Consider the following 15,384-nt stretch of genomic DNA (forward strand, 5'->3'; position numbering starts at 1 on the left):
ACAGCCGATTTTCATTTGTGCGGGACTCGTTTTCACGGATACCTCATAGATTTTAGTCTATTGAGGGATCCGTGAAAACGGGCAAAAATATTACATCCTATTTTTCACGAGCCGTTCACACTGTCTGTTAAAAAACAGCAGTGTGAATAGTCCCATAGAAGTACATTGATTTTAATGCAGCCTTGTAACGGCCGTTAAAAAAACATCTGTCACACAGCCGATTTATGCCATTCATGTAAATAACCTCTTATTAGCAGATCTATTTAAATTTAGATAAATGCTAATTTTTCCAAATATTCTCTACATTTTCACAAATAAACACTGGATGTATCTACCAAATTTTACCACTAACCTAAAGTACAATGTGTCATAAGAAGACTTTCAGAATCGCTTGAATAAGTAAAACAACCACAAAGTTATAATCACAGAAAGGGAGACATGTCAGATTTTAATAAATGAGGCTCTATCAGGAAGGTAAAAACTGGCTGCAGTGGCAAGGGGTTAAATGAATGGGAGAAAAAGACTATCATACGTTGAGGCCTTGTTCACACTCTTCATCAAATAAAATGTAAAAACAAATTCACAATAATGGCCATACAACTACCACAATTGTCTCAAGTAAATTGTGTATTTTTTTTTGCAGGGGAGGTCACCCCAGGATTGACACAGACAGAGTACGCCCTTCGTCGTCACAAGCTGATGTCTAATATCCAGAAAGAATCTCAAGCTCTGGGACTTGAAACAGATCATGCTGCAGTTTTCTTATCCAGTGCTATAATGTACATGTCAAATGACATTCCATTTCCTTTTCACCAGAACAATGACTTTCTCTACTTGTGTGGGTTCTTAGAGCCAGATAGCATCCTTATTTTACAAAGCAGACCAGGGCATTCTATGCCATCTCACACAGCCACGCTCTTTCTGCCACGCAGAGACTCTGGACGGGAATTATGGGATGGACCCCGCTCTGGCCCTGATGGAGCTGTTGCACTGACTGGCGTAGACCAAGCATATCCATTAGAAGAGTTCAAAGATGTACTACCCAGGCTATTTGGTATGTGGGTTACTAAATTTAAGATATTATTAAAGGAACATAAACACCGTTTATCCCGTGGATCGGTGATTAATGTTTTTGCGGGCCAAACATTTTAATAAGCAGAATCCTGTGGTAAACTGTTGGTCCACAGGATCGTTTTCTTCTATCGGAATAGTAAGTTAGGTGGAGGTCCGATCCTCTTCTGTTAAATCGTTCCCCTTAAAGGGATTATCCGGGTTATTAAAATTGATGGCCTAGCATTAGGATAAGCCATCAATATTAGATTGAGGTGTTCCGACTGTTGTCATCAGCTGTTTGAATGGGCTGCGGCGCTCTTCATTGTTTACATGGTTCTTCTCTCCGTTTATACTTGCAGGCGCCATTACATTTCTAGCGGCCTTGCAAAGTATTGCACCTCTATCCCATTCTCTTGTACAGTGGTGCATTCTCATCCTGCTCTGTACAATAATGGGAATTTGGTGCACCTTGTTGGACCTTCATCTAACACTTTTATGATCAATCTTATTCAGGAATCATAAACATTAAAGAGGCTCTATCACCAGATTTTGCAGCCCCTATCTGCTATTGCAGCAGATAGGCGCTGCAATGTAGATTACAGTAACGTTTTTATTTTTAAAAAACGAGCATTTTTGGCCAAGTTATGACCATTTTTATATTTATGCAAATGAGGCTTGCAAAAGTCCAAGTGGGTGTGTTTAAAAGTAAAAGTCCAAGTGGGCGTGTATTATGTGCGTACATCGGGGCGTTTTTTAATACTTTCACTAGCTGGGCGCTCTGAAGAGAAGTAACATCCTCTTCTCTTCAGAACGCCCAGCTTAGTCGATCTTACCTGCAAACGCTGATGCTGCTGCAGAATCAACTGTAGCCTCTGGTGCCGATGTGGCTGTCACGATGCAGGACCTGTGAGTGACGTCACAGATCTGCACTGTCAGAAGCTGGGTGTTCTGAAGAGAAGAGGATGTTACTTCTCTTCAGAGCGCCCAGCTAGTGAAAGTATTAAAAACGCCCCGATGTACGCACATAATACACGCCCACTTGGACTTTTACTTTTAAACACACCCACTTGGACTTTTGCAAGCCTCATTTGCATAACTATAAAAATGGTCATAACTTGGCCAAAAATGCTCGTTTTTTAAAAATAAAAATGTTACTGTAATCTACATTGCAGCGCCTATCTGCTGCAATAGCAGATAGGGGTTGCAAAATCTGGTGACAGAGCCTCTTTAAGAGGGATTATTTATTTTCTAGAATAGGTAATCATACAGCTATCTAATATACATGCAATATAGTTTCTGTTCACATACCTTTTTTCTTATATCCGTGTAACAGGACCCTGTTTCTTCACAGTACAATATTATAGCCCACAGATTAGTCCTGAGTAATGCATTCATGGACTGACTGAACACGACTAAACTTGACATCAATCATGTGATACACACTGTTCTCAATAGGGTTACAAACCAGAGATGTTTCTGTACACAGATACTGACAGACCTGATGATGAGATGCTGCTCTATGTAGATATACTGTACACACCTTTGTAAAATACTAATCCCTTGTTTATATACCTGGGCAGTGTGCCTGTGGTCACATGATGTGAGGGGTGGACAGTGACCTCAGGGGCTACTCCTGGAGCAGAATCCCCTGTCAGAGCGTTGCCGACCCTCTGACCGGGGTTTCTCTCCTAAAGGGAACGCCTGACGTCTCTGTCCATATATGGACAGTGACGTCAGGGGCTCCTCCTGGAGCGAAAACCCCAGCCACAGCATGGTCGCTACTCTGGCAGGGGCTTCGGTTCCTAGAGGGAGTCCCATTGGCGCTATATATAAGGGGGTAGCACTATCTGCAGGGGGTCGCGCTATTTACATAGGCACTGTGGCACTATATACAGATGGGCACTGGCACTAGGGGCAGCTAAGGATACATTATGCTGTATGGGGGCAGCTAAGGTGTCATTATACTATATGTTGGCAGCTAAGGAGATCCTATACTGTATGGGAGCAGCTATCGGGGGAATTATACTGTTTGTATGGGGGCATCTGTAGGGGCATTATACTGTATGGAGCACCTGTAGGGACATTATACTATATGGGGCCAGCTATTCAGGCATTATACTATGTTGGGGCATTATACTGTATGTATGGGGCATCTGTAGGGGCATTATACTGTATGGGGCACCTGTGGGTTCATTATAATATATGGGGGCAGCTATCCATGCATTATACTGTATGGGGCAGCTATAGCGGCATTATGCTTTATGGGGCTACTAAGGGGGCATTATACTGTATGGGGGCATCTCTATAGGTATACTGTATAGGGGCATCTGTGGGCATTATGCTGTATGGGGGAATTTGTGTGGGCATTCTACTGTATTCGGGCATCTGTCTGGGCAGTATACTGTATGGGGGCACCTGTTTTTGGTTTATACTGAATGGGTACATGGGGGCATTACACTGTGTGGTTGGCAGCTATTTGGCATTATATGGGGGATTTCTATGAGGGCATTATACTGTGGAGAGGCACTATGGGAGCATGATACTGTGTGGGCTAAACCAGATGTGTATGGACAGAGTTAGAGATTTGGCTTAAAAGGAACAAAAATTGCTACAAACGCCACATCGGTTGCCCCTCTTTATGATACTTGAAAGTATGCATGCAAGGACAACCAGAAATACTTGCGATGTTTCATGAACTTTGACTTTTATACTGTTACATTAATTTTAACCACCCCCCAGTTGTATTTGACCTACCGAGACATTACAGCTTCCATCAACACTAAAGGAGAAGTCCACTTAAAACTGAAAAATTCATCTTTGGGGTCCCCACCTCTGTTACCAGTAAGGCCAATAGGTCCCTTCTTGTCTCCCGTAGGCTGTAGACTACATTAGGGAATTTCTTCTACATTGTATTCACACAGGAAAATGAAATGTCATGAAATTAAATGTTAAATTTACTTTATCCCTCTGCATTTTCATTTCATGTCACCTGTCTAACCAAGGAAGAAGTGTAGAGCGTTCTTAACCCATCGCAGACAGTTATGACCTTCCTGACAGAGCCGGATTTTTCAAATTGAACGTGTCGCTATATGTGATAACTTTAGAAGGCTTTTTACTTATTCGCGACACATTATACTTTATGTTAAAATCTAGCATTTTTCCAAATCTGATTATATCACACGGCACACAGCAGATTTTGCTGGAATAATTTGCAGACGCCATGTTACATTTCCAAAGTTTCTGAGGGACCAAGACCGTGTAAACCTTCCAGAAATTACCCCTTTTTTGGAAACGACACCCCTCATCGCATTCACCAAGGGGTGTATTAAGCATGTTGACCAAACAGGTGTTCTCCAGAAATTAGTGCGCAATGGATGTTAAAGAGGGAAAATGGCAATTTTTCCATAGATATGCAATTTCAGTGCCCAATATATTGTGCCCAGCTTGTGCCACTTTGAAAAGACAGCTCTCTAATTATGATACTGTGTTTCCCAATTTTAGACAGACCCTACATTTGGCCCTAATCTTTTGTCTGGACATACAACAGGGATCAGTAGTGAAAAAGCACCATGCGCATTTGAGGCCTAATTTGGTGATTTACACATCATTATACCCAATTTCAGATGCTCTGAGGTCAAATAGTAAAATAAACCTTCAAAAAGTGACTGCATTTAAGAAACTACACCCCAGTCATTAATCAGCACATTTTTTTCTCACAGGTGTTTTCCAAAAATGAATGCACCGCAGATGGTGCAAAGTTAAAAAAACTGCAATTTTTCCACAAATATGCCATTTCAGTGCGCATTATGGTGTGCCCTGCTGGTTCCACTGGAGAGGCACATATTATAAATATATTTTTTTTATAAATTATATTCAGTTTTCAACATAAGTACATGGAGATAGATCCTACGAACAAATCAAGCATAGATATCACAAAAATCACTTTTATATGACATTACAAGGTTTCTTCTGCAGCCTTCCTACTCTCCATATATATTCAATCAAAACACCCCCTCCCCCTGGTCTCCTTCAGATTTACATAATTACTGTTCTGTAATACCTAGACATAAAAATAGTAATCATTTCTTCAGTGGAAAACCTCTCTTAACAACTCTTTCCATCACCTGAGGAATCTCTCTTTTTTTTTTTTTCCAGAAATATATTCCATCATTAGTTTTCTTAAATTTTTTTTTAAATTGGAGTATGTTGGGGGAACTTTTAATATCCATTGATTCATGATTGCCTTCTTCGCTACTGTCGCTGCAGAATTTAAATTGTCCATTAACGTTGGACATTATCTGCATTTGTCTATGAGTTCCAAATTAAGGAATGCTCTCTCAATGGTGAATCTGAGAGAGGCCGGCCGGAGAGACCATGACACGCAGCTTCAGTGTTCAAACAGTCTCGGCCCACAGGGGGTGATCCATCTTTATTTATAAGAAAATGAGAGTAGGTGGTAACCTCATACTTGCAAAGCATGAGCATTCTAAATATGGTAATATCCCAAAACTCCACATATATCTTTAGCCATAAGAAATACAATGTCATCACGTTTTCCCACGTTGCCTTTGTAACAGCTGAAATGCAAAGCCATAAACTAAACGACTTGAAATAGAATAGCCATCCCCCCCTGTAGGCTCTTGTGTCAGCAGATCTGTGAGCTCCAGTGACAACGGTCTATTACACTTTTAGGTTCACACATATAAAGATATTACAAATATTTTTGACACTACCATTAGCATTAAATGTACATTTACATAATTAAAATGCACATTTTCGATATTCCAATTCTGAGTTCGATTAGTATGGAGAATGGATTCCCCATCGGATTTAGCCAACATATTTTATTAATCTGATTGCAGGTATCTTGCCAGAAGTTCCTTATAAGTGGGCATTCCCAGATACAATGATGATAATCGGCTGTGAATAAATCACATTTTGGACAATGTAATGAGAAGTCCGGGACGTATTTCTGTAGAGGTATATTGAAAGCATAGGGAATCTGATGCATGGTTTTCCAAGCTCGTTCCCTCCAAATTTCAGATATAATTACAGTTCTTATTTTTTTATATCCCTTTATAATACTTCTATAGATAATATTCATCTTTGTTGTTCCAAGACTCCTGGTCCATTTTCTCAAAATAGAATCTTCTATATTAGATTTAGATATTGCTTCGTTCAGTATTGCATATATATTAGAGCTAGGGCTGGGTGATTTTGCCATAAAATATAATCTAGATTTTTTTTCAACACTGGACTATTTTCGATTTGAATCTCGATTTTCAGATTTTTGTTGAATAAACTGGAAAAATAAATAAATACCAAGATAGGGTATTTATGGTACATTGATAGTAAACCATGTACAGTATATATGGTGTGGTGCATATGAGCAGCAGGAGAACTGTGAGACCTGAGGTAAAATACACATAACGCCACTTTCACATACATATTTTCCTATGGTTAGCGTGTACGCCTGGAAAGATCCAGACATACACGCTTAAGGCCCTTTACACTGAGCAATTATCGGGCAGACAATCGTTCATAGAGCGCTCGTTGCCGATAATTGCCCTGTGTAAACAGGGCAATGATCCGCAAACGCTCGTTCATCAGCTGATCGTATCGTTTTAAAAGACTTTAATATTATCGTTGTCGGCAGCACATCTGCCGACATGATAATAATGTATGGGGATGAGCGATCGGAGTAAGGAGCGCTCATCCCCATACATAGCTCCTTCTGACTGGAGCAAACAGACGCCCATAAACGAGCTGTCTTGTTGTAGATGCGCTGTGCAGCGTGTCTGCTTGTTAACCCCTTAAGGACGCAGCCTAGTTTTGGCCTTAAGGCTCAGAGCCCATTTTTCAAATCTGACATATTTCACTTTATGTGGTAATAACGTCGGAATGCTTAAAGCTACCCAAGCGATTCTGAGATTGTTTTCTCGTGACACATTGGGCTTCATGTTCGTGGTAAAATTTGGTCGATATATTCAGTGTTTATTGGTGAAAAATTGCAAAATGTAGAGAAAATTTTGAAAAAATTGCATTTTTCAGAATTTAAATGCATCTGCTTGTAAAACAGACGGTTATACCACCCAAAATAGTTACTAGTTCACATTTCCCATATGTCTACTTTAGATTGGCATCGTTTTTTGAACATTCTTTTATTTTTCTTGGACGTTACAAGGCTTAGAACATAAACAGCAATTTCTCATATTTTTAAGAAAATTTCAAAAGCCTTTTTTTTAAGGTACCTGTTCAGTTCTGAAGTGGCTTTGTGGGGCCTATGTATTAGAAACCCTGATAAAACACCCCATTTTAAAAACTAGACCCCTCAAAGTATTCAAAGCAGCATTTTGCAAGTTTTTTAACCCTTCAGGCATTTCACAGGAATTAAAGCAAAGTGGAGGTGAAATTTTCAAATTTCATTTTTCTTCCTGAATTTCAATTTTATTCATTTTTTTTTCTGTAACACAGAAGGTTTTACCAGAGAAACACTACTAAATATGTATTGTCCAGATTCTGCAGTTTTTAGAAATGTCCCACATGTGGCCCTACTGCGCTCGTGGACTAAAACACAAGCCCTAGAAGCAAAGAAGCACCTAGTGCATTTTGAGTCCTCTTTTTTATTAGAATATATTTTAGGCAGCATGCCAGGTTTGAAGAGGTGTTGAGGTGTCAAAACAGTAGGAATCCCCCAATAGTGACCCCATTTTGGAAACTACACCCCTCAAGGAATTCATTTAGGGTTGTTGTTACCATTTTGACCGCACAGTTTTTTCACAGCACGTATTTGAATTGGGCTCTGAAATGAAAAAAATTTCATTTTTTCCAATAAAATGTCATTTGTGATCAAAATTTCTTATTTTCACAGGGAACAAAATACCCCATTTTGTTGCCCAATTTGTCCTTAGTGTGGCAATACCCCATTTGTGGTGATAAACTGCCGTTTGGGCTCATGGGAGGGCTCAGAAGGAAAGGAGCGCTATATGTTTGTTGGAGTCCAGATTTTGTTGGATTGGTTTTCGGGTGCCATGTCGCATTTGCAGAGCCTCAGAGGTATCAAAACAATGGAAACCCACCAAAAGTGACCCCATTTTGGAAACTACACCCCTCAAGGAATTCATTTATGGTTGTTGTTAGCATTTTGACCACACAGTTTTTTCACAGCACCTATTTCAATTGGGCTGTGACATTAAAAAAATGACATTTTTTCCAATAAGATGTAATTTTTTACCAAAATTTCTTATTTTCACAGGGAACAAAATACTCAATTTTGTTGCCCAATTTCTCCTGAGTGCATCAATACCCCATTTGTGGCAATAAACTGCCGTTTGGGCCCATGGGAGGCCTCAGAAGGGAAGGAGCGCTGTGTGTTCTTTGGAGTACAGATTTTGCTGGTTTGGTTTTTGGGTGCCATGTCGCATTTGCAGAGCCCCAGAGGTATCAAAGCAATGGAAACCCACCAGAAGTGACCCCATTTTGGAAACTACACCCCTCAAGGAATTCATTTATGGGTAATATGACCATTTAGACTCCATAGTTTCTTCACAGAACTTATTTGAATTGGGCTGGGAATTAAAAAAAAATATATTTTTTCCAATAATATGTCATTTTAGCTCAAAAATTCTTATTTTGACAAGAAATAAAATACTCCATTTTGTTGCCCAATTTGTCCTGAGTGCGGCAATACCCCATTTGTGGTGATAAACTGCCGTTTGGGCCCATGGGAGGGCTCAGAAGGAAAGGAGCGCTGTGTGTTCTTTGGAGTACAGATTTTGCTGGATTGGTTTTCGGGTGCCATGTCGCATTTGCAGAGCCCCAGAGGTATCAAAGCAATAGAAACCCACCCCATTTTGGAAACTACACCCCTCAAGGAATTCATTTATGGGTGTTGTGACCATTTTGACCCCACAGTTTTTTCACATAACTTATTTGAATTGGGCTGGGAATGAAAACAAAATTATTTTTTTCAAATAATATGTAGTTTTGGCTGAAAATTTCTTATTTTCACAAGAAACAAAATACCCCATTCTGTTGCGCAATTTGTTCTGAGTGCCGCAATACCCCATTTGTTGTGATAAACTGCCGTTTGGGCCCATGGGAGGGCTCAGAAGGAAAGGACCACCATTTGGCCTACTGGGGATTTTCTAGTGCGAAGTCATGTATGCAGAAGCCCCTGAGGTACCAGTACAGTTGAAACCCGCAAGAAGTGACCCCGTTTTAAAAACTACACCCTTAAGGCATTCATCTAGAGGTGTAGTGAGCATTTTGACCGGAGACCTACACCCCATAAACTGTAATGTGGGTTCTCCCGGGTATGGCAATACCCTACATGTGGCTGTTATCAGCTGCCTGGACACACAGCAGGGCCCAGAGGGGAAAGACGAGGGGGGATAAGCTGTGTGGAGTGCATCAGGGTAAGTAAAATTGGGGTAAATTATAAACCAAGGGATGTATGATAAATTTTAAAACACTTTCATACAGAGCTCTGGTTATTCGGGACACGTGTCACATTGATATATTGTGTCATCCATTATCGCCCTCTTATACCAGACTTTGCACCTCTTTTGACTTTTTCCCTTCTTGCCAGTTTGGGGAACTTCTCCTGGAAAGTGTTGCCCTGGTACGATGCGTGTGGGCTCGCTTCCAGAAGTACTGGGTGCCCCCCCCCCTTCTTGGTCCCTAAAGATTAGGTTCTTGATAATCACCTCTTGAAATTCCAGGAAAGTTCCCGTCTGGCCTGCACATCGACGTAGCATGTACGCACTGTACAATGCCATCTGTATGATGTGCCCGGCCAGCTTCTTATACCACACCGCATGGCGCTGTAGGGCTTCAGGGCTTGATCTTACAAGTCCATCCCTCACATGTACCTATTGTAGTCCAGGATGCAGTCTGGTTTGGGGGTGGCCTTTCCTTCATATATCCTAAACCTGTAGGTATACCCTGATGCACTCTCACAGCTTATACATCTTCACGCCATACCTTGCCCTCTTACCCGGCAGGTACTGGCGGAATTGAACCCTCCCTTTAAAATGTACCAGGGACTCATCAATAGAAATACACTTCTCGGGGGTGTATGCTTGGGAAAACCGGGCACTGGAACGGTCTAATAGGGGTCTCCGTTTATACAAACGTTCAAAACTGGGGTCATCTCGGGGTGGGCACGGCTCATTATCAGTATAATGTAAGAAGCGAAGTATTGCCTCATTTATTTATTTTTTTAGGTTCCAGTTCAGTTCTGAAGTTGCTTTGAGGGGCCCATATATTAGAAACCCCTATCAAATACCCCATTTTAGAAACTAGACCCCTCAAAGTATTCACAACAGCATTTAGAAAGTTTATGAACTCTTTAGGTGTTTCACAAAAATTTAGAGCAAAGTAGAGGTGAAATTTACATATTTTTTTTGTCAGAAAATCCTCTTTATACCATTTTTTTTATAACACAAAAGGATTTATCAGTGAAACACAACTTAATACGTATTGCCCAGATTCTGCAGTTTTGAGAAATATCCCACATGTGGCCCTAGTGCAGTAATGGACTGAAGCGCCGGCCTCCGAAGCAAAGGAGCACCTAGTGGATTTTGAAGCCTCTTTTTTATTAGGCACCATGTCCGGTTTGAAGAGGTCTTGTGGTGCCAAAACATTGGGAACCCCCCAAAAGTGACCCCAATTTGGAAACTAGACCCCTTGAGGAATCCATTGCAGTTTTCTTCGGGTGCATGCGGCTTTTTGATCAGTTTTTATTCTATTTTTAGGTGGCGTGGTGACTAAAAAACAGCAATTGTACGATTGTTTTTTTTTTCTTTTTTTTTTTTACAGCGTTCACCGTGCGCTATAAATGACATATTCACTTTATTCTGTGGGGCGATACGATTACGGCGATACCAGATGTTTATAGTTTTTTTTATGTCTTATGGCGTTTGCACAATAAAATACGTTTTGTAAACAATCATTTACTTTTTTTGTTACCTTATTCTAAGAGCCATAAAGTTTTTATTTTTCAATCAATAAAGCCGTGCGAGGACTTATTTTTTGCGTAACGAACTGTAGTTTCGATCAGGACCATTTTTAGGTACATGCGACTTTTTGATCTCTTTTTATTCCATTTTTTGGGAGGTGAAGTGACCAAAGAATTGTGATTGTGGTTCGGTTTATTATTATTTTATTTTCCGGCGTTCACCGTGCGGGATAAATAATGAAATAATTTTGTAGTTCAGGCCGTTACGGACGCGGCGATACCAATTATGTATAGTTTATTTGTTTGTTTATATATTTTTATTAATAATAAATGACTGATAAGGGAAAAAGGGGGATTTTTACTTTTAATAGTTTTAAATCTTTTATTTTCTTATTTTTACACATCTTTTTTTAACTTTTTTTTAACTTTATTACTTTGTCCCACTAGGGGACATGAGGGCATTCTAATACACTGCACTACATGCGTAGTGCAGTGTATTAGAACTGTCAGCTACTCACTGACAGCAAGCATAGTGGGTCCTGACGTTGTCAGGACGCACTAGGCTTCCGTCTATGGCATAGCCGGACGCCATTGTTTGGTGTCCGGTTGCCATAGTCACCATCGCCGGCCGCTATCGCGTAGCAGGCCGGCGATGGCAGCTTAACCCCTAAAAAGCCGCGATCTCTATAGAACGCGGCTTTTAAGGGGTTAATCAGCGGGGACACAGCGATCGGTCCCCGCTGTAGGAGCTGTGACAGCTGCTGAACAAGACAGCAGCGTCACAGCTCCTGTATGTGTCGGGAGGACGGCCGAAACGGCCGTTACTCCCGAGACGTACTATTACGGCATGGAGCGCGAACGATACAGCTGCCATGACGTAATAGTACGTCAAGGAGCGGGAAGGGGTTAATAATGTTTTTTTTCTCCTGCTATGGGGACGGGGCCTGTAACGATTTCACGATTCTGGTCAAATCCAGAATCGTGGCAAATTAATTTGATTAATCGCCCAACCCCAATTAGAGATTTTTTTACTATTCCCCCCTATTGTTATCAAATCCTTAAACTCTGTCCCTTCCTTGGTTCTATCTTCAGGCTGTGCATGTTTTTCCAAGGTTTTACAAACCCTTGTATATTGTAAGTACTGGGCTATGGGTAAATTAAATTTATTCTGCATCTCCATGAAGGACAGAAATTTGCCTGTATTATTCATAATATCCTTTGGGGATTTTATGCCCTTTTCCATCCATATATTTTGAAGGGATTTATCAATAATAAGATTAACACCTGGGTGGGCCCCTATATTAATGTCATGATGAAAATAAATAGGCAAATCATATTTCTTTCTTATTAGTTTCCAAATGACCAAAGTATCTCTAGAGAGTAGCATTTTCTCTGAATTATTTTGTTCCTATACTTTTTTTTTCCCCCTCTTAAAACTAATCCCTCCAAAGATGTTGGATATATCATGATTCGTTCAATATTTGGGTTAACAAAATAAAACTTTTGAGTTCTCCACTCCATGTATCTCATCAGGCATGATAAATTATCGTTTCTTATATTGGAAAGGGCTGTACCTCCTCTATGTTTTGCTTCCAGCAACTCGGGGCTTTCCTATTCCTCCATATAAATCTCGACATCAAGTGCTCGAGGAGAATTATATAACTATGTTTGATTACAAAGGCAGGACTTGCATAGGATACATGATACTAGCAATGCTGACCATTTTCAGTAGCTGAATTCTACCATTTATGCTCAAAGGAATATCCTTCCATCTGATTAGTTCATTTTTAATTTGACTAATAATTGGATCATAATTTGTGAGATATATTTTATGGGGATCTCTATTGAGTTTTATCCCTATATATTAGGGATGCATCGAAACTTCGATACGGTGCATCAGCAAACGGTTCGATACCGTTATTTCATGTATTTCGATACTGAGCTGTGGGCCGCACAGCTAAGTATTGTAACACATGAATGTATGAGAGTGGGGCTGCAGCTGTGTAATACAGCCATTGCCTTGCTCCTGAGTCCTGACAAGTGCGCGCCGTCCGGATGATGCGATGCAGCCGGCGCTGCACTAATGAGCGGCGGCACTGAAGACAGAACATGGCGGGCGCACTGCAAAACACCCCCATGTTCTATCTTCAGTGCCTGCGCCGCCGCTCATTAGAGCAGCGCCGGCCGCATCACCTCATGCTGACCGCGCACACACTTAATGTCAGGAGCGGGGAAATGGCTGTATCACACAGCCGCAGTCCCGATCTATAATGGCGGAGATCAGAGAAACCTCATCTCCGCCGTTATTCCCCTAGATGCTGCAATCAAAGCTGACTGCTGCATTCAGGGGAAAATGTGAAGGAGGGGGTGCGCCTAGACGCATCACAGGAATCCCTGTGACACGATTGATGGACATACCATATATGGGCAGACAGCCCAGGGTCCATTGAAGGACCCCAGGGCTGTCTTACCATATTTCCTGTTTATAGGGCATACTTGGTTATATCCGAACAACTGCCTGTGTACTATCCATACACAAGCTAATGTACTGCCATATAGATACTATACCAGTACATTAAAGTTTAATAATAGAGTAAAAACAAAGTAATATGAAATTTAAAAAAATACACACACCTTTTTTACAATAAACATTAAAATAAGTCTCAGTACATAAAATACACATATTCGGTATTGGCGCGGCCGTAATAACCTGCACAACAATTTTTTTGCGTCATTTATGACGTGTATGCTGTAAAAAAATAAAAATAAAAACTGCTTTCTTTCACTTATTGTGAGGCACGAGATGTGATTAATTTAACCTCGATGTGCCTCACATTAATAGTAATTAACCCCATCATGTACCTTACATATTAACCCATTATGACTGAGAAACATGATGAGTTTAATTACTATTAATGTAAGGCACATTCAAAATTCATCACACGTCTTGCCTCACATCAGAAAATGGAAGAACTTTTTTTTTTATTACTGTTGAAAAAGTATTGTTTTGGTATTGAAATCTCAATACTACACACAGTATCGGTATCGAAGTCCAAATTTTGGTATCGTGACATCCCTACTATATTTTATGTTGAGCTATTTGCATATTTATGTTTTTTAGTCCTTTCTAAGTTACCATTTTTATTAAGCATTAATACTTCAGTCTTAGTTTTGTTTACCTTATACCCTGAAATTTTACCAAATTGGTGTAGGATTCTCAAGATTCCCTCAATATATTCCTCTACATTCTGCAAATACATCAAAAGGTCATCAGCAGGGGGCGTGGCTGGACGACCTGGAGAGCAGACGTGCTTGAGGGAGCTCTCCACAAGCCTGAGCAAAAAAAGGGACAGACTGCACATTTAAATGGGTAAAACCCGAGCAAAAAAGACCCTACGGGGGACCCAGACCCACGGGGGTGCAGACACCCCGATTTCGAAAAAAAATTCTGCCGCTGGCAGCCGGAGACTCAGGCTCGGAGGGAGCCACGACGCCGTCGCTGAGGGAGCCGCCGGCAGGGCGCATGGAGTGCAGTCCCACCCGACTTGCTGCTAACCTGGAGGAGCTGTTTGATACGGAGGTGGAGAGGGAAGCGGCACGAGCATCCGAATCCCTGACTGAGGGAGATGAGAGGAGAGGAGGCCACTTACCCGAGTCGGCAGGAACGACGAGGAGGAGCCAAGATGGCAGCGGCCAGGACCGAGGTGAGACGCTGCCCTTGCCTGTGCTGGATGATGCAGAGCTCAGTGGCTCAGTGGAGCTGGCAGTGAGACGGAGAAGGGAGCTGCCACAGGAGACAGAGGAGCGTGAGGAGGAAAGGCCGTGCAGGAACGGCGCCAGTAGGGGAGGTCACGAACCGGCTACCGCTGGCACCTCGTGGCGAAGCCAAGATGGCGGCCGGGACCGGAAGCATACAGGGGCAGAGGCAGATGGCGCTGGGGAGGAGAGAGGCAGAGCGGCTGCCTGCTCTCCGACAGGTCACGGGTCGAGACAGGGGAGAGGTGGTCCCGCGGGCCACGCCGGTGGAGATACCGGAACGGAGCCATGCTCTGGCTCAGGAAGATCTCGGGGCTGAGGACGGAGAAGAGAGCTCCTTAGAAGTAGGGGTGATACCCCCTGTAACCTACAGACGACAGCGACTCAGGGGAACTGTGGGAGAGGTCCTCTCCTTTTTCCTCCAGTGAGGGGAGTATGATGGGAGAACTGCCGCCACTGGACAGAGCAGCCCAGACGCTCAGAGGTCATCCGGAATTACAGGCTTTGCTGGCGCTTTTACCTTCTAAAAGAGATATGGAGGAGATGGCGGCCGATTCAAAAATGGCGTGGCGCCGAGACCTGCACGTGGTCCAGTCGGAGGTATCTACCCTAAG

At 41.9% G+C, this 15,384-nt stretch overlaps 1 protein-coding gene across 2 annotated transcripts in view; it reads left to right on the forward strand.

Annotated features, from left to right (window-relative positions):
- Positions 1–15,384, forward strand: part of XPNPEP3 (X-prolyl aminopeptidase 3) — a 271,495-nt gene that overhangs the window by 84,832 nt on the left and 171,279 nt on the right. For both annotated transcript variants that reach the window (XM_075833524.1, XM_075833525.1), the window contains exon 3: positions 644–1,054. In XM_075833524.1, the coding sequence (XP_075689639.1) occupies positions 644–1,054 (411 nt within the window). The remainder of the gene's footprint in view (positions 1–643; positions 1,055–15,384) is intronic.

This window comes from Rhinoderma darwinii, chromosome 7 (genome assembly GCF_050947455.1).
Source record: "Rhinoderma darwinii isolate aRhiDar2 chromosome 7, aRhiDar2.hap1, whole genome shotgun sequence".
NCBI classification, from domain to species: domain Eukaryota; kingdom Metazoa; phylum Chordata; class Amphibia; order Anura; family Rhinodermatidae; genus Rhinoderma; species Rhinoderma darwinii.